The sequence below is a fragment of the Achroia grisella genome, unplaced genomic scaffold (genome assembly GCF_030625045.1).
Source record: "Achroia grisella isolate CSIRO2021 unplaced genomic scaffold, CSIRO_AGI_Agris_v1 utg517, whole genome shotgun sequence".
In the NCBI taxonomy this organism is placed as follows: domain Eukaryota; kingdom Metazoa; phylum Arthropoda; class Insecta; order Lepidoptera; family Pyralidae; genus Achroia; species Achroia grisella.
The window spans coordinates 255,491-276,839 of NW_026712910.1; the positions used below are offsets into that span (position 1 = coordinate 255,491).

The 21,349-nt window shown below is 32.4% G+C and overlaps 1 protein-coding gene across 1 annotated transcript in view; it reads left to right on the forward strand.

Moving 5' to 3' along the window:
- Positions 1-713: 713 nt before the first annotated feature.
- LOC131847299 (sushi, von Willebrand factor type A, EGF and pentraxin domain-containing protein 1) overlaps positions 714-21,349 on the forward strand; it is a 52,546-nt gene continuing 31,910 nt past the window's right edge. The window contains exons 1-3 of the mRNA XM_059196842.1: positions 714-785; positions 3,584-3,586; positions 13,404-13,425. Of these exons, the coding sequence (XP_059052825.1) occupies positions 714-785; positions 3,584-3,586; positions 13,404-13,425 (97 nt within the window). The remainder of the gene's footprint in view (positions 786-3,583; positions 3,587-13,403; positions 13,426-21,349) is intronic.

The following is a 21,349-nucleotide window of genomic DNA, read 5'->3' on the forward strand; positions in this document are numbered from 1 at the left end:
TCTCTGCATTATCTTAAGTAAAAAGTGAGTCTTTAAAGACCTAAATTCATATTATTTGTTAGGTATTTATCAAGTTTTCTAAATGGATGTAATTTTCAATTAAGAACAGTACGCCTTGATACCCTTAGACGTAGATATGATAAGCATGAAGCCTTGACGAATTTACCAGGAACCATGATGGTTAACTACTGAAATGTCTACATGATATAGTACATTGCTAGAAATACGGCCCCTAGTTTTTTTATGGAATGATGCACCCGTCCGCCTTAACGGGTTACGCTGGGGGAGCACCAGTTGAGAATGATAAGATGAGCATGAGTTCAGGTCAGTTAGCCAATCGTGGTAAATTTACCATTACATACCACCCCCGGGGGTGCCCCCTGAGTGAGAGTTGAGTGAGGTCAACCTGACGTGGTACATTGTTAGTAATCGGAATATTAGTCAACATTACTAACAATCCTGTTCACCATGTGGCCCCTAGTTCCCATTACTAAAATTTACTTCGGCCCTCGCAATTATTACCAAATATTAAAATCATAGAACTGTAGCACTGCTATCTCTGTGAATCCATTGTGCTCGCCCTATTTTAAAGTTCGGTAGCCGATATCTATAGAAATTTAGTTTCGTATACTAAGTCTTAATTATTGTTATTCAGTAAAACTGTACTAAGTACTAAATGTAGTAAAATCGTTAATTTTGTTCACAGATCTACGATGTTGATAAGGTGTCGGACGGCACTGTGTGCCGTCGCGCTCCTTCTAGCCGCCACACCCACTAGCTCAGAGGTAAATATAATTAACTTAACACACATTATATTAATAACTAACCCCATTCATTCGTGAAAATGTCAAAGCCATTATTGCCTTTTAAAATCTAGTTTAGCTATTGCATTGTATTATTTATTATTTGAGCAATTTTTTATACTTTTTATGGATATGTCACGCTCCGTAGATTCGGAGAAACTTTTTTTATATAATACCACTGTCGGCCCATCTGATGGTAAATGATAATCATCGCCTATATACATGAAAGCACTACGAACATTACGTTATTATATGACATTCACGATAACATTCCAGAGCACTAATATATTTTGCCTCTTATCTTATTTGTTCAATTACTTTGCCCACGTAGAACCAATCATATGTCATCTCTCATCTCTCTTATTAGTTACTAAAATGATATAATGAGTTTTTGCAAAATTTCATATTCCTAGACTCAAGTTTCTTTAGGTAAGGATTCTAGATTGTAATATTCCTAGAGTTGAAAGTTTGGGCTGTGTTGATCAATCAATGGTCTTGAATACCAATTAACAAAGACCTGTGTTTTCTACACGACCTCATACAATCGAAGGCTCTAAGTTTATCTCACGATTCGCATCACCAATTCTGATAAAATTGGACCTACTCAATTGTGAAATTTCGTTTAAATGCATTCAGCCATGTGCTCATGATGTAATAAATAGATTGTATAAGTATGAGTACTTATCTAAACGTCATTAATGTTTTTTGTAACCATCACTATATTCGAATAGTTAATGTAGATAAAACTGCTACCAGTTTATTCATAAGGAATCACATCCTCATTACAACCTTTTTATAGTTAGAACGATACGTGTATCGTGGGTCGACCCACGAAATTGAATAATAAAATTTAGCATGAACGTAGTATTTGAGGTGAATAAACAAAATATAATAGATTTTTTACACAACCACACGAATTTATATTGCTACTGTATACAATAAAATACATTATCCTAATTCTACTATTTTCGCATTGGAATGTTGTTAAATTTTATGTCATTAAGCCGTATACAGTATCGTCAAGTCCTAATCGCATTCGAGCCTAATTGTTTATTTGACTTCTTTTCATTACGTACCTAATATAATTTATGAGGTACATATTTTCTAAGATAATAAAATAGATGACGTATATTTGGCAAAGTTCCTAATCGCTGACATTTATAAGATCCTTTTTCTAAGTGCTTTATTATCATACGCCATATAATTAGTTAGCTGCCGATTTGGCAAGTCTAGTTGGCAATTATCTTAAATTGAATATTTCTGATGCGACAACGTTTTGGCTATAAGGCAATCGCAGCTAGCGAAGTTTGGTTAATAGTTTAATGGGATAGATTCAACTGACTGCCAAAAAAGGAAGTTCATAATTCACGTATATTTTTTAGCATACACTAACTGGATTTTGTTTAAATAATCTATCTAAATTAGATTCTTTCTGTATTGAATAGTGTTTTTTCCCATATTGATTATATACGAACTTTACTCAATTAATATACTTTTTTATAGAATTATTCTACTTGTAGACTTCAAAGAAATAATTCTGTTAGACACCGTACAACCGGTTCATTATAATTATAGCTAGGATATCGCTAAACATTTAAATTTAGTTTTTACTAATTTACTTGTCTAGACGAAAAATATAATCTAAATACAATCTTGTGGAATACATATATTATACTTATGAATTGCCTCATTAAAACATTGACCCAATAAAACAACAATATCCATTAATTAAGAATTTATAGATGAATTACAGTTTGCTGTCTGTTTGTGCGTACAACAGACATTTCCGGTACAGTCTCGTCTCTCAATCATATCACCGGAACATATTGTATGGTAAACAAAACAAAGAGTGTAGATTATTGAATATACATACATACTGTTATTGCGCAGACGTATTTTCGTAAGGTATTGTTTGCAGTCTACCAATTACAAGCATTGTTACCAAAATAATGTCTAGACATATATAAAAATTGGCTTTTAATCTTTGTTTTTTTTAATTTGAATGTTTTATTAAACAAAAATGTCATCCATTTTAATATTATAAATCTGAAAGTCTCTTTAGGCAAAGAGACTTTCAGAGTGTTTGTTATCTTTACACAAATAACGGCTGAACGGAACTTATGTTACGGCGGGCGATATTTGCCTTTTAAAAAATATATTTTATTTAATTAAAACAAATGAAATTATTAAAGTACAAAAAGTGTAATTATGTCTAAAGATCGAACAAGACTACCGTAAAAATATAACAATTAATAATTGGTGTTAGGTGCCGATTCGTGGTAATTTGCTGTTCCTGGTAGCGGTGTCAGCTTATTGTGCCACACACAGCAATTTACCAGGCGTTACGCCATGGTAACTCCTCCCTCCTTTAGATAGAACCGCGTCTCGCTGTTCTTCTGCGGGGATGGTCTAGCAATCTGGTCTGCGGCCATCTTCTTCCTTCGGGTAGTTATATATGTAATTAATTTCCAGCTCAAATAGCCTAACCCAAGGAGGTATAGGGCGATGGTAGTCCAACTTGGTTTTAGTGATATGAAAGTCTCATTATTATCCACATCATCTTGTATATAATGCGCTGTTTTTATGAGTTCATGTATATTGTCTAAGGAGATGTCTTCTAGTTGTATTTTTGCTTGAATTTCATCTGTTCTTATTGCCTCCTGCTTTGGTAATGGAATAATGTCTTCAATGATTACAGTATTGCTATGAGTTTGTAGAGTTTTATTTAAAACTTGCACGTAACACTCGTTGGGGATTGCGATGAGATGTACTCCGTTGAGGGTGTGATACGTTATTTCAGTACCACATGTTGCTATCAGGACCTCTTGAGTGTTGGTGATAAGAAGCCAGCTACTAGGACTAATATTTTGTAACTTTCCCTTCTTTATCATCATTTTTGCGTATGGACAAGATTCGTGGTTGATTTTATGTTCTATTGTTGCTGTGATACAATCTCCAGCGTCTTGTAAGGATTTCAGTAACAACTGCTTGCAGATGTGTACGTCTTCGGTGATGCTGCGATCATCTATGTACGTGTACTCTCCCTTTCCAAGTACTAGGTATTTGGATTTGGGAATAATGGTAAGGTTGTCTTTGTTAGGAATAGAATACATATGGATAAGGTCATAGGTAGCTGTTTCTACTGAGGGTATTTCTAAAATGAAATTTAATGATTGTTCTGTACTATAAGCTTTAACCTCTATAGACTTTTCGATTTCGTGAATATTTTCTAGATAGATCGGTGCCACGGGATTGAAGCTATATTTACGTTTCATATCTAACATTTCAATAATTAAGTTTTTAGTATTTATTACACTGGGGTGCATGATACCTATTTGTGCGAATGCCATAGCGTCTTCTAAGATCATTAGCTTATCTAATATTAACTGTAAACTAAAATCTATTTGTATATGAACTTGTAATAAACTAAACTGCCTAAATACTATATTAGAATGCTGCGTTATATTTTGTATAATTAAACTTAACCTATTTTGATTTTGATTTATCTTATCTAATTGATTCGCAAATTCTGCAATAGTCTTTTGAGCTATTACAATAGATTTTTCTTGTATAGAATGTATTTTATTATTGAGATTAGAAATTTGTTGCTCTATTTTTACTGCATCATCGTAATCTAGATTGCCTGTAACTGTTTTTACTAAAGAACCTAATCCGTTAAAAATTCCGCGTCGTACTTCTACTATGGGGTATAATAGCTATTATTTTGCTTTGTATCATCTGTATTTTATACTCTATTTGATCTGTATACGATTTATGCAACTCTCCTGGAATTATCTTATCATCATAAAACTTGGTACTTGCATATAGAGAACTCAGCTTTAATGTAGTTGTATATAAATAACTAATGTTGTAGGCACATACTAAGTTAAAAGTATCTATTTGTCTAAGGACTGACCCCTGCTTTAGCAAAAGTATACCATTAGAGTTATCAATGGGAGTGATTTTCACGGTGGTTGCTGATGTGAGCATGAGGGCTCCGGAGATGATCGTCCTGGAACAAGGTGGGGTCTTCGTAATAACTTGAAATGTACTCTTATAGATTTGGAATTAGGGTGGTTACCTATTATTTCAGCCACATTGTTAGGGTGTAAATGAATAATTTTATATGGGCCTTTAAAAACTGGTTTTGTTTTGTCATTTCTCGCTGTTTTTGCCACCTGCTTATAAACGGTTTCACCTACCTTCAGACGTATTTCCTCTGCTTCCTGATTTCGCTTGTTTATTACCTGTTCTTTATTTTTAGACAGATTGGCTGCCACAGACTGCTGCACTGCTTCTGCATTTGTCCTATGTGTAAGTACAAAGTCTTGGTAAAACTCTTTGTTATAGTAGAGTTCTAATGGGTTTCTAGCCGCTGTATGTCCATAAAGTAATTCGTGTGGAGTATAACCTGTTGTGGAATGAATGGAATTGTTATATGCGATAACTGCATATCTCATAAGTGTTTGTATAGTGTCATCTTTGTTAGTCATGCGTTGAATGCGTATAATTTCGCCGATTGTTGAATGGAATCTTTCTATAGGGGAATTTGAGTTGGGGTTATATGGGGTAGTGAAGTGTATGTCTATATTATGTGATGCACAGATTTCTTTTAATATGTCGTTGTCGAATTTAGTGTCTGAGTCTGTCGTTATCTTTAGGGGCAAACCTAGTATAGCAAATATCTGTAGTAGGCCATCTGCAACGTGTACGCTGCTGGAGGCTTGTAAGGGCACAGCTTGCGCAAACTTCGAGAAATTGTCAATGATAGTGAGAAACGTTCCTCCGCCAGTAGAATATAGATCCATAAATAAGTGTTGCATAGGTTTAGTAGGTGTTTCCGTTTTCATCAATGTTGGTCTTAAAGGGTTGCGTTCGTATTTACCTTTTAAACAAATGTCACATTTATTTACAAAAGCCTGAATTGATAGGAGCATGTTCGGCCAGTGATAATTTCTACGTAGATGTTTATACGTTTCCTGAATACCGCGATGTATATTTTTACCTTCGTGATATTTTTTTATAAGATTTTGTTGTTCTGTCTTATTTTCTACTAATGTGACACGGGTTGTACACCTAAATAACTTTGGGCCTCTTTCATTAAAGACTGTGGTGTATATTTTTGAAAATTCTAAATAAAGGTTTTCGTCGAGAAAGTAACAGTGAAAAACTCTATCTGCTACAGTATGCTCTTTTAGGAATTTTATTATTTCGCGTTCAGTATTGTTAATTGGTATAAATACATCTTTAATTGTTGTTTTAGAATTTGTGGACCTATCCTCTACTCTATATACAGATCCTGGAGTGGACCTTATGTAGAATTGTTTTTGCTGTCTTTCTATAGCGTCTTCTATAATTGGAATTCCTATATTGTCGTTATCTGGTTGTGTGTGTTTGGTAGATATGAGGTGACCTGGCTCAAATGAAGTTGTACTCATGCTATCGGTTGATGTATGTGTTTGTATTGTAGGTGGGTTTATTGTAGGCTGTACATTTAAAGGGTTTACTTGGGTTTCAGGGGGGTCAGCTTCAGCAGCTTCAGATTCAAGTTCCCTACGTGCGTTTTCAAATATACGTGGGATAATTTCGTCGTCATCGTTGTCATCGAAATTTACTAGCAGGGATTCAATGCTATTATGAAATATTTTTGCTCTGGATAAAGCATCCGCATTAGTGTTCTGTTTACCCTTTTTGTATATACTTTATAATCATATATATTTTAACCTCCATCTTGTTAATTTTGAATTTGGGTCTTTGAGGGACATCAGCCATGTTAATGGTATGATCTGTATAGATAGTAAATTTACGGCCGTATAAATATGGTCGGAAGTATTTTACCGCCCATACTATAGCTAGCAACTCTTTTTCAATAGTTGAATAGCGGGTTTCTGTTTAAGAAAGTGTCCTAGATGCATATGCAATAGGTTTGTCTGAACCTAACGGGCCTTGAGAGAGGACTGCTCCGAGAGCAAAGTCTGATGCGTCTGTGGTAAGTATAAAGTCCTTGTCAAAGTCGGGGAATTGCAAGAGTGGGTCGTTGGTTAGTATTTGTTTACATTTATTAAAAGCATCTATGAACTCAGGTGTATGTGTAACTTTGTGATTTTTTTTTAAACAAATAGGCATAGGCTTTGTTAATTTAGCAAAATCTTTAATGAACTTTCTATAATAACCAACTAAACCGAGGAAAGACTTAATGTCCTTCTGTGTTTTTGGGATAGGGAAATTTAAAACAGCTTTTATTTTATCTTTATTAGGTTTAAGTCCGTCGGCTGTTAGTTCATGTCCTAAGAATTGTACATGTTTCTGTAAAAATTCTGATTTATCGAGTTGAATTTTGAGATTATGAGTTTTTAAACGATCAAATACTTGTTTTAATTTATTCATGTGCTCTTGTAGTGACGTAGAAGCTATTATAACGTCATCTAAGTATGTAAAGACGTTATCGAGTCCACGTAAAATATGATCCATTAGTCTCTGGAATGTACTTGGAGCATTTTTGAGACCAAACGGCATTCTTAAAAATTCGAAATGTCCCCTTTCTGTTGAGAATGCTGTTTTCTCAATATCACGAGAGTGCATTTCTACCTGGTGGTACCCACTTGCTAGATCTATTGTACTGAAGTACTGTGCACGTCCTAGTCTATCGAGTATATCGCTATTGTTCGGCAAAGGATATTTGTCTTCAATAATCCTATCATTAAGTCGCCTATAGTCAATGACTAATCGCCACTTGACTTTGCCCGAAGCGTCAGGCTTCTTAGGGACTATGTGAACAGGGCATGACCATGGTGATATACTTTCGCGGATAATGCCTTGTTTCATAAGGTTATCGATTTGGGATTTAATTTCTAATCTTTGTTGTGGGGCTTGTCTATAACTACGTACAAAAATCGGGGTGTCGTCAGTTAATCTTAGTTCGTGTTTAACAGCGTGAGTGAAGGTTAAAGGGATGTTTTCGGAATAAAATAGATCTCTATACTGATAGCACAATTTAGTTATCTCACGTTCCTCTTCTTCGTTCATATGGCTAGATCGAATTTTCTTTAAATTTTCACATAGTTCTTTATCAATATTTATATTACTTTGCATTGAATATGAATAATGAATCGGTTTTTCATTTTGCTTATATGGTTGTAATTCGATTGGGGATTTGTTTGTAATAATTTTCTTTTCTGTATTTGAATTAATGATTGATGTTAGGAATGTCCCATTATGAACCTTAACTATCGCCGCGGGAGATACTAAACCGGGTGTCCAACTGTACTCGTCATGGATATACTGTCCGTCTGTGTAGTTACATTTAATTTTAATTATTTTTTGGCACATCGGTTCTAATCGAATATTCTTTTTGGGGTAATCGAAATAAATTGGTATGTCAGTAGTATGGGTGCGAAGTATTTTATTTTTTAAATCGATATTACTCGAGAGTGATTTTAATAGGTCTAATCCAATTAATCCTTTATATTTATTGTCAAACTCGAAAATGAGAAATTTGTGAGTGATGTTCGAGTTAAAGACTGATGGTAGGGGCAAATGAGCGACATATGCATGTTGCGTCACCGCGTGAGCTGTCTTTACCTCGAATGGTTCGTAATCGATGCATTGTTCGAGTTTCGCGTATTGAATGACATCGGGCGATATCATAGAACGTGAGGCGCCAGTATCAATCAAGAGAAACTTTCCATTAAACTCGGGGATTATTATGTACGGGAGATGATCTTTATCTTGGTGGTTTAGTTTTATCAACTCTGGTCGTCTTCGTCCTGAGTTTCGGAAAAATATGAGATGTTTCAATTTGTTCTTCTATTAAGTTAGTGTTAGGGTAGTAATTGTTATGCTGTTCGTCATGAGGGGAATAATAATCTAACGGGTTGCAATAATACTGAGGTGTGTCGGACTTACCTTCGTACGGAGTGTAGAATAATTCCTCATATGCATATTGTGGAGGTGTCGGTTTGTTAACCGATCGCATAGTGACGTCAGATGTAAGTTGATTCGGACTTACCTGTTGCTGTGGAACGTTCGGCTGTCTTTGCTGGTTATTGTTACTCCTAAAGTTGCCTGAGTTTTGCTTAAAATTACCGGGGATTGGTCTATTCTTCCAGGGTAATAATGAATTAACTAGCTGTTGCCGTTGTTCCGGGCTGAGATTATTTTGTTGAGGTACATATTGATTAAATGGCATTTGTCATGAAAAATGTGGCTGCGTTGAAAAATTGAATGGTGTACCTACTTGACCATGAAATTGACGTGGAAAATTATTAGGTTTATAATTATCTATTTTTGTAGCTTTTTGCTGTTGGTTTTGGGAATTAAAACTAGAATTATTCTTATAAGTAACTGATTTCGTCTCCTCCTGTCGTGCGGTTACTATTGCAAGTTCCAATGTACCTGGCATCATAATTCTTACGCCTATTGATATATGGAAGTCCAATTGACTGATATATTGCTCAATAGCCATTTTCTCATAGTACGATTTGTCGGTGTGTTGCCCAACCATATACAGAGTATCTAAAAGGTCCCTAATCCTTTTACCGAAGGATTCCGCATCCTCGTTTTTATTCCGACGGATACGTGTGAGCTCTTGCATAACTTGAATCTCGTTCCTAGGTTCTCCTAGACGTGTTAGCAGAACGCGTTTTATATCGGGCCAACTGTTTAATGACTCCTATAAGCTATCGCGTCAATCGCCGCACCACTAAGGCGACTTTTTATAAGACAAACTATAGCTAGAGAGCCTGCATCCGCTGTTGGGTGGATAAGTCCCATTAAATTATCAACTTCTCTTAAATAAAAGTTTAATCTTTTAGGGTTCCCATCGTATTTGGGCATGAGGTCAGTAATCATCTTATAGTCGGCTGCGAACTCCATTTTAATAATATTTTATATTTATGATAATAACTATACTACTATTAATACGTGTATACACACAGAATTCAATTGATTTTAAATTGACTTGTGAAATCTATAGCGATACGAGCCTATAGACAGATACACATTAAAGTTCACTTATAATTAAATACGAAAGGAAATAGAGCATAGGATGTACTTGGAAAGTAATAGAGTACTCACCAACACAGCATCTTCTGCATCTCCGTTTCGGGTCTCGTCGATCACAGGTCTTCAATTTTCCGGATTCCCGCAAGTCTTCAATATGCCGCCGTTATAGTTCTTATTATGAGATCGCGGATAGTTACGATTAGCACCGTTCACTCTAGTTCTCAACACACGAAGAGTCTATTCGCGCGAGGACTTTTATTTTCAAAGTCCTAGAGTGCTGCGATCCTACCGACTGCGCCACTTATGTTACGGCGGGCGATATTTGCCTTTTAAAAATATATTTTATTTAATTAAAACAAATGAAATTATTAAAGTACAAAAAGTGTAATTATGTCTAAAGATCGAACAAGACTACCGTAAAAATATAACAATTAATAATTGGTGTTAGGTGCCGATTCGTGGTAATTTGCTGTTCCTGGTAGCGGTGTCAGCTTATTGTGCCACACACAGCAATTTACCAGGCGTTACGCCATGGTAACTCGGATCTTAAAGAAATTTGTGATGAAGACAGATTGTACCATGACGACGACATATAGACTTTACCTCAAAAAAAAAAAACAAAGCCGGGTAATAGCTATAGTTTTTAAAACTTCTTATGAAATAGGAACACATTTAGATTATATTTTGATTTTATAAAGTTTGGAACATATATTAGGAAAACTCTGAGAACACTCTTTTGAGAATGTAACATGTTCGACTCGGACCTTTATCAAGCATATCTAATTAAAAGAGCCAGTAACTAAAAACTAAATAAAATAGGTTATCCCACTAAAATGGTGGCGTTATTTTTCTTTAATGTTAAATATTCATTTATACATTAATAAAATAATGATATATCGTCATGACTTAGTTCAGTTGTCGGTGTCTCCTTCACGTGGAGTCAGTCAGAAATAAAATCTTTTAGTCTCAGCCATTTTATGACATATCAACTTTTTACATTTAAGAGGGGATAATAGGTTTATTATCCCCATTTAAATGCAAAAACTGGATGATGATTAGTGATATATTTCAATGCAATATTATTTAAAAAATCCAAAGCTTATAATCCCATTACCATTAAAAAATTCATAAAAATGTTCATTCGTAATTCGAGGAATTAATTTAGAAACTCCAGACTACGAAAGTGCAATAAGTCAAGTAAGCCCTAAGTTATTCTATTTAACATATAAATGGGCACTTCAAGATTCATCAAAGAATCGCAAAGGCTGAAATGAAACTAAAAAAGCGCTACCTAATTGCTGTTTAATTACTTTAATAACTGGCTTGAATAAATTTAAACATTAACTACGTTTAGTGTAAATGTGAATAGAAAATATTATTATGACTTAGTCAACATCATAAATTTAATATGTTCAGCATGTTTGAAAGGCGCGAATTTAAGTTAATAATTTAATGTAAACGAAAGTGTATAATTTATACTTTTATATCTCAATTTATGCGAAAAGATTATAGAACATATTCTAACAAGCTATTTTTAAATTGAGGTCCTAAAAAAATATTAAGGTCATTTATATATAATTTTTGTAATATAACTATGTGTTTTGTATGAAAATAATTATAAGCGTAACTATAACAAGCATAGATGAATGGATATTGCTAAGGCGATAGCAATCTAGTTACAACGAGTAAAAGAAAACAATTAAACCTCGATATATATACCACTATAGATTTAATTGATTACATTTTATTAGACCATATTACCAAGCAAGTTATCTCTGTACTATTATTTACTTTTGTACATAGTTAATCATTTATTTATTACTATTTATATTTTCTTTAACACTAATCCCGGCATAATACTGATTTTAATAAAAACTTTTATTGTCAGACCTAATTTTTGTTTCAAAGTCAATTAAAAACAAGTAAACTTTTGTATTTATCTAAACCATATATATATCAACATGTACATGTATACCAAAATGCTACCAAACCAAGCTGAGTAGACGAAGCGTGTACAGAATCTAATTTAATTTATGCACATCTGCGATATATTGATAACTACGTGTAGGTACCAAAACCGACAACTGCTGATAAAAACTAAGGGTGTATATATATACTTTATATACACGATCTAAACGTTTTTATTTACAAGTCTCTTCCACATTTCATGTATATATTTGGTTTAATCATGTATTCATATACATTATTGAACCAAATTTGTTAATTTATTTAATTGTATTTATATAAAATCAAACTTAATACTTAAATATTATATCAACGTGGTTGAATTGAAAACGTTACTTTTATTATTATTTATTATTTTACGTTATAATTGCAACAATATCAAATTGAGCTTGCGAATAAATATTAACTTGGTCTCTGGAAAATTAAATAATAAACTCAATATGCCAAGTCAATTATGGACTGAATATTGTAAATATTAATAATCCAGTACGTAACTATTATTTTACCTGCTCCATTGCATATTAAACTAAATGTTTAGTTAAAGCCGAGTGGGAACTGCAGTTTTGTACACAAAGTTTTGTAAATAACTAAATGGAACAAATATCGGGACTGATCGTTCTATTTCGGAAAGTCACAAGATGCTCAAATAAATGGAAAATGTTTAATTTCTTACTATTAATGCATTCACTCGATATCGTGGTTTTATTTACTATGATGCGCGTAGATTAGACAATACAAACATTAAATTAATAAGTAAAACCATTTGTATTAACTGCTATTTATTTATTTCTATGTATATATGAGTTCACAAAAATGTAAATTTAATTATTTTTAATAATTGTTTAGTACTCGCTTTGCTTTAGTTGCAACTTTAATATTTGTATATTTTTTACACCAAACCAATATTATATGTATATTTTTTTTTTATAAAAAGAGGGCACAAAGACCTTTTCTTACAATCTAATTATGCAAAATAATAAAAAAAAACCTACTAAAAAAATTAGTAATCAAACATATCGAGTAGTATTTTATCCGGTCACGGGTAGAGCGGTGTCCTCGCTAACTCACTTTCCCTACTTTGGCAACCACGCGAAATGTTTCATTCGGTCACGACCGGCGTTCTATATCAATTTCCGAATGGAAAACAGTACTGCAACCGCAGGCTCGCCTATTCTGTTATGTGGTCGAACTAAAATCATGTTCATGTTTTAGTTTCACTGTGTTGACAGAGCTGTTTTAAATCACAGCTGTAACTGGTCTATACTAATATTTTTTATGATAGAGGACTTTTTTTATGTTTCTAATTAATAAAATAAAGAAATATATAAGAAACAACGCTACCAATTAGTAATATCGTTTATGTGCTATGTGGCAAAGACGCAGGAAATTGATAGTTTACCTCTACTCCAGTCAATAACAGTATTGCCTTAATGAACATTATAATAGTTAATGTCAATCTTATTAGTTGTTTTATCCAGCTCAAAGGACCAAAGAATTAACTTTTCCCTGCTCCGTTAAGAACAATTATAATACACTGATAGTAATAATATCATATTTTAATTATAATTTTCATCTAAAAAAGTATAATTTTCTTAAGAATTGTTGTCTAATTTTTTGTTTGTTCTTTTTCAGAATCTCTTCACGTGTCCAAGCGGTAAGTTTATTTTTCCTTGCTAGAAGAATAATCTGGTATAATCTAATATTATATTATTATAATATTATATTATACCAGGGTATTTATAAATAAATAAATATTAGACTTTTTTTGGGACTCAACATTAAACGGTTATACATTTTAGGTAGATGTTTCTGAAACCCTCCCAAATAGTTTCTTATCTAAAGATCCCATTTCAAACATATCAAGTTCTTAATATTCGTATATGTTTACTTGATGACCTCGGAAAGATGACTCACTTGGTATTTTAAAGTGTCAAGGGACCATCAACTTGTTGACAGGTTTATATTAATAGGGAATGACACAAACTTCGAAGTTTCCCAACCTTAGATGTGGAATATGTAGAGTGGGTGGACTAAAACAATGTAATATAAATGAGTGGGAGCACTGTAAGAGATCTTAGAGCTATTGCAATCAGAAAACCTATTAAGAAAATTCCAACCTAATTCCCTTTTGAAATTACATTGTGTAGAAATATAAAACCGATATTCTTAATGGTATATCTTTATCTGGAATGTCATGTAGCGTGTTTCCTTGTGACATATTGATTGACAAGGATAAAATATAGGCTACGGCGACCTCAACCTAAATACTTCCTCTATATCAATTTTTAACTATAGGTTAGATATAGATAATTGATTTGTTTGAACACTGTTTTCTTTACACTAAAATATAAACGAAATAAGGATTGTTCAAGTACAACAAGAGGTAACAAACAAACACGCTTTCACATGCACAATATTAGTATTGATAAAATAAATACAGAGAGAGCGATTTCGTTAGTGTAACCCCGATTGGTCGATTTAATAAATAGGCTGTATTGTATCCCATTCCAAAAGGTGCATGAAAGCATAACTAGCTAGCAAATATTGGCATTTAGTAATTAGAATTGGAATTCAACGAAAATTATTTTATTACTACCTTATGAAATCCATGTCAACTAAATATTATTTCTTAATTCATATAATAGTGCAATGTGGTTTGTGAAGATCTGTTTGAATATACATTTTTTTCACATAATTGTTGTTACTTAAAACAATGCCTGATGCAATTTTCTTTGTCGTAACAAACTTTTAGACTACGCCTACGGTTAACTTGTGCAATTATTGTCATGGGTGTCTTTGGGTACATCGAACTAACGTCTGTATGTTAATATACCACAAATTAGTTATACACGTTAGAACGACCCGCCAAGTTCGTGAATAGCGGTTTCACCATATACTTAGGTATACTTGTTAGGGCCAAATTGAATGGGGTCAAATATAAATCATAAATCTTACATTTCAATAGTATAGTAGTATTCCAAATGTACTGGACTTAGTACTTACAGGTAATCTAAGAATATATAAGATAATAATAAAGTATAAGATACAAAAAATATTATAACTCTGAATAAATATTTGTGTTTAATCATGAGATGACGTTTTTGTTTAACAAAATTTTTAATTGTTAATATTATTTAAAGTTGGTAGTAATATCTGCAGGTGTCCAATCATTCACGAATATTCTACTTATAGCATAGAACGTATGATTTGTACGATTGATGATTTTCGCAAACTAATAAATTCAAAGGCATATTTAAAGTACTATAAATAAGTAAAAGCTATCTATAATATTACGATCTCAATATGGATGGACTAGCTTGGTATAACTGGTTTATATATGGATATTTGAGACCGTCCATTGAGCTAGGTCATGACTCACACAACGAACGTGTCGTGAAATGATTTCACATACATAGTTTGATTTCTTTGCGGTTTTATTTTCTAATGACCTTGCTTGACGGTTCCGCATCGCGAACTTGATGACTCGACAAGTCTGTTTTGCATACGATGTAGTATTGATATTACGAGGTAAAAATTTCTTTTACATTTGTACGCGGAAATTGGAAATATGTTCCGGTAAAAAATTCTGCTTAATTTTTTTATATAAATCAATATGATGATTAGTTGAATAAACGGAAGCTGTTTCTCGCGACTAAGCAAAATGTAAATATAGGTAATAGACGCGATTACCTTTGATCATCCCATATGGCATAGCAGTCATGAATATAGAGAGTATGTCAACAGAGGAGAATGTCAGCTTACTATGCTTCCTATTAATTTGTTTTGTTAAGAAATCGTAAAACCAAAATATCTCATAAACAACTTGCTTATTTTTCTGTTCATAGTAAATTCTTCTATATTTATAAATAATAAATAAAAATATATATATATTTATTATTCCTTTTACATAAATTCAAAATTTCAATTATATATAATTTACAATTTTAATAGGATTTCAAGATGCTTAATACAAATAGTGTTCTATTATTATAAATATTTTCTACATGTTACACACATTGAGTTTTGACAATTTGAAGTCACGGCAACGTTCCTACAATGAGATTACAAACTATCCAATAACTATTTAAAGCCGTGTTTATCCAATAACAAGTAAATTTCAATTTAATTGAATCAGAAGTATAATCACGAATGGAAATACCATTACAACAGCGAATGCTGAGTTGCCGTCATTTGCAGGTGGTGTATCCAATTTGTCATCCCCTGAATTTTGTATTTTTATGTAATTAATGCATAAAACAAATTAATCTACTATAATTTACATTATCCAAAATTATTTTATAAGATATATGTTTTTTTAATTTTTTTTGATAAACTGAAAAAACATAACCATTTTTAAAACATGCTTTGTACTATATTTTATTTTTCAATGCTTTGTTTGGAAATAATAAGGTTAGTCTTAAAGGATATGAAAATGAAGTCAAAAGCCGGGTATAAAGTGAGCATTATTAACAATTATCTCTGCACAACAACTTATCTCTGCACAACTCATGGTTGACTGGTAGAAAATGCCATTAGGTGTTAAGTCCGCCATATGTACTTTTTACCTATGTATGACGTGCATTAAAGATATTAAAATAAATAAATAAAATAAATTATTTTTGGCGATGTGAGTATTGTAAAACCAAACTATTTTCCTGGGTATGTACGACGAAGGTTTAAATATATATTTTTTAATTTCCCACTATATTAGTACCTATAGAATTTTTTAGTTTCTTATATCGTTCAGAAGATTTCAGTTTATTATATGCTATCCTTTATGATTAATTCTGTATATGTACTCGTATATTTGATAGCTTCCTTTAATATCATCTCATGAGCGTACGAGTGGAAAATGTACGAGCGTGTAGATTAACTGCCGCATAATTACCGTAAGGAAATTGCCTCCCATGTGCGGTACAAGCAGAGCCGCAGCCGACTTGTGCAATCACACCGTTTCTCGTTTAACCAATCATTGACAAAATTATGTGCTAATTCATAACGTTTACGTCCTCGCCACTCAGTAAATGTGGATTCAACATTTGTTGCTGTCTGCCTGTGCGTGTTACTGGACTGAATGGATTTTATTGAAATTTAAAATGAGACACTTGTACATATCACGAGGATGGACATAGGTTATCTTTTATCTAAAAAAAAAAGTGAAGAAAACGTAGTTACTATATATGAACATTAATTGTATAGAAAATCCTAAAAGAGACATTTAAAAATGTTACTTAAGTTGATAACGTTGAAGTTGATAGATTTGCAACCATTGTGAGCATTTTTCGTTGCTTTACTTTTTTACTTTAAATCTATAATTGGAACGTTCATTTAAAAAAACATTATTCAATTGTAACGCTCATGTACTTTTGATTGTAATTTTTGAAAAACGATATTATGAGTAAAATATCCTGAACCACACTGCACCAGGTTAAGAATATCTTCGTTTTTTTTTAAAAAAACGTAACGTAAGTACTTAGTACCAGAGTAACATTAAATCAAATGATAAAAATTATGCTTACATATGTGTATACTTAAACCTCACAATGTTATAAACACCAAGATGAAGTCTGAAGGCACAAATGAAATTGTAAAGTATCTGATATCTATTTAAAAATTTAATACGGTCGTTAAAAACAGAACTTCTCGTACGTACTTCTCTACACTCATGCTCTCTGCATCTGAGTATCGACAACAATGTCTGGAGCAAATCGAATCCTTTAGAAATATATATAATGAAGACATAACTATAAGTATAATATGATGACCTCAGTGGTTTAACGGTTTAGCACACCGCCTTACTTCCGATGGTCGCGGGCTCAATTCCTCGACGCTACAAACATTTGTATTCATGACTAAGATTGTTTGTATCTGTCTAGGTGTTTTCTATATATCCCTTATGGGTACAAGCTTTAGCTTATATATATATTATTTATATTCTATAAATATTTTAATAATATAAGTATTGTTGTATACCTTATTTTCTTATAGGGCTAAAATTACTAGTTTCTATAAATGTTAGGATATCCACATACATTTTTAAATACTCATCTCTCCGTAGTTAATACTAACTAAGCTCAGGCTTGGCGCTATTCATGGTATGTAACAAACGTCAGTGCAGACATATTGAGTCAATTTAGAGTTGAAATTAGCACGTGTGACTTGTGAGTCTACGTACCTCGTCTCCTAACGAACCATTTAATTAGTGTAACACCATTACCAAGCAAATGCGTAACGTTACCAATATACATGTACTTTTTTATCCTACATAATAATTTAGAAACAAATAGTGACAAACTCTATTATTTAGATATTAAGCTGTATAGCTTAATATGTATTATGCAGGTAATGATCTGTCGTCTTTCGAACCATATTCTAAAATTATTTTTACCACTTAAAATTTTTATTAGGTCATCATTTAGACTATATATATTCAAATATTCGAAAAAATTAAACGTGAAATACTGGTAGAGTTCACTGTACCATGGAAAATACATACCAAATACACCTAAAGACCATGCAATAAAAACAAATAAATATTACGAACTTATAAATGAATTAACAAAAAATGGCTATGTGGTTAGTCTAAATGCGGTCGAAGATTGAAAGGCTATTCTCTCAACAACCTTCTAAAACTTCTTGGCCTGTCTAGAACTGCAGTAAGTTCTAAATTAGAACAAGTCTATCTAAAACACCATTGGCAGATTCCTACCAGATTTGACTGGGCAGGGAGAGAAACACGATCAGTGAAGGTGAGTGTTGATGTACGTCAGCAAAAGAGCCCCTTAAATCTACACCCAGATCACACACGCAATTGCCCTGAGTTTCCCCGTCTGCCACACGATAGATCCGGCACCCATACAGTGAATCCATGGAATGCTAAAAAATTATGTATGTCTCTCCCTTTAGTCACTTTAGTCAAAAACAATTAATTGCAAAATATTTAAATTCAAACAAATCTGTTTGGTCCTCTTATTTCTAAATAAATAAAGAAAAACATAAATTATATCTATGAATAAAAATGCCTAGGACCAGAAACGATATCTTTGTGAGTTAAACATGGTACGGCCGCACAATTTATGCAGTAAATGAACTGAATAGATAGAGTTGCCAATTTTTAGAGATATAAGAGATATATTTTTAACAATCAAATTATCTACAGTAGGTATATTATGAAAATCTTTATTTATCTACATTTAGATATTTTTCTGTTATAAAGATTACATTAATTTTAAATTAAAAATTAGATTGACGCAAACATTTATTATTACGTATATTGACAATGAGTCGAAATTGATTAACCAATTGATATATTTGATTTCACATATGTATATGTATTGACTGATTTATACTAACAGAAAAAAATAGTTACCCGATTAAATGTACACTAATAGCCATATGATTAACCTCTTATATATTGTGCGTTACGGATTTTGATCACATTGTGAGTACAATAAAAGCCAAATCGCTGAACAGGACATGAAAACAAGAATACTTGCCCCAAATAATAATCGAGGTAAACCTTTTGTTTAGTTGTGTAACAAAGCATTAAATGAATGATGAAGGTTGATTAAACCCACACATATATGTATATATTAAAGAATTATAATGTCGTCCTGTAGGTGGTATAATTAGGCAGAGTTTGGCAGCTATTGATGTCACGTCTGTCACTCACCTTATGTCTCAACGCTAATTGTGGAATTGTGCTAATATAAAGACTGCCCCCGATTATGTATTTACATATATTCCATACAAATGAAAATGCATACTATTATCAATAGTCATATTTTTCTTCTATTAGATAGGGTATATGTTCTATTTGTATTTGAAAATATTATAACAAATATAAAAAGTGTCTGGTCAATTTTTTATACAAAGTGAAAGAGAATAATTTCGTTCATCTCTCGATTTTCATTTCAAGGGATTATTATACAGTGAAATAAAAAACAGTAACAAATATTAGACTATCTACCACTTTCTTAAAACACATCTGGGGTGTTCCAACCAGACGAAGAGAAACAATAAGAAAACAACTCATTATATATAATTAAGGGTATGTTATTAAATGCTTATCGTATCTCGATAGGGATTATTATTATACATACAAATGATTTTGTATATAAAGTTGAATAGATAACACATTTTTTTTTCGAAAGAAAAATATATTACTCCACATCGGTTAGTATTATCAGCTTTACCGTTATTAAAAAAAAAGAAACCGAAAACCAGCTGCTAAATCTCGAATACGTACTAGTGAAACAAGTAATTTAGTGATGATACCTATCTATATAGAGTAATCTCAAATATAATGTCATCGACTTAATTACGTAATTCTTTTATAAAGATTTTCTGAAGCTTCATACTTAATCTAATTTTGATAATAAATGTAGCTTCAGCGCTAAAAGTCTGTTCTATCTCTTTTAAAAATAAGTTCACAGTTTTCCATTAATAGCCTCACAGAGAAAGTCTTTAGTCCTTAGTTTAACGATAATGTTTTTTAACTTAGAAAATATACTCTCTTACCATATAATCATCAGTAAAGTGTACGGCCAAATAATATTAACTTCACAAATGTGCAATCTCGTAAGTGGCGCAAGTTTAGAATTTAAAAGCATGTCAATTAGTCACTGTCTTTCACATAAGCGGTATTTGTCGCCGTTATCCAGATTAGTTGCACTTTTCTCCACATAAAATTTGAATCTGTCTGACAAAACAGCTACAACGTAAATTAACATAACAAAAAATATATATTAAAATTAATTGACGAAGTTACAAATGGAACAAAAGAGTTTTACTCCGTAACTATGAAATATATCGACATATACTTAATAGTACAGATTATAGTAGTGACCTTAAAACCAGCATCAAAGATATAATTCAAACAAGAGGACAGTTACAAGTAGATTTAGTCTAGGAACATCTACGTGAAACATCAATTTAATACAACTTGTCTAGAAAGACTTTCCAGAAACTATAACTAACTACCACTACAAAACTTGTTTTCAACAGATTGGCACAATAGTGGAGATAAAATTAATTTTAGACAACTACAATTTCGTGTTATCCGCCAACAAACATTCGATCTGTGTATAATCTATTCGATTGACGTTATAGTTTTCAATTACCTTACAAATAATGCTTTTACTTCTAATTACTAGTTTTAGTTTTTGACAACTTTTAGTCTAATCTGTTTCGGGATAAATCATGTATAGTAATACGAATCCCTTCAATTGTTGTAACATTTTATGATGAGTACCTGAGGCATGTATGCTGTATTTGTATTGTATTTGCTATTCATGTCCTTACATGGATATCTTTCTATACTATTATAAATGGTTCTTTTTATACTACGATGGTAGCAAAGAAACTACAAAGCCCTTCTTATGGTAAACGGTTACCGTAGCCAATGGACGCCTGCCGACCCTAATTGTTATAGAAAGCAATATTAAGTAAACAATCGAATCGGTCTGACTTTAATGAACTAAATAGGAAGAATTTTATATTCTTTCCAAGTTATGAAGTTCGATATGGTCCGGGATAAACGTAGTGGACGACATTGCATTTTCCGATATCTTTACACC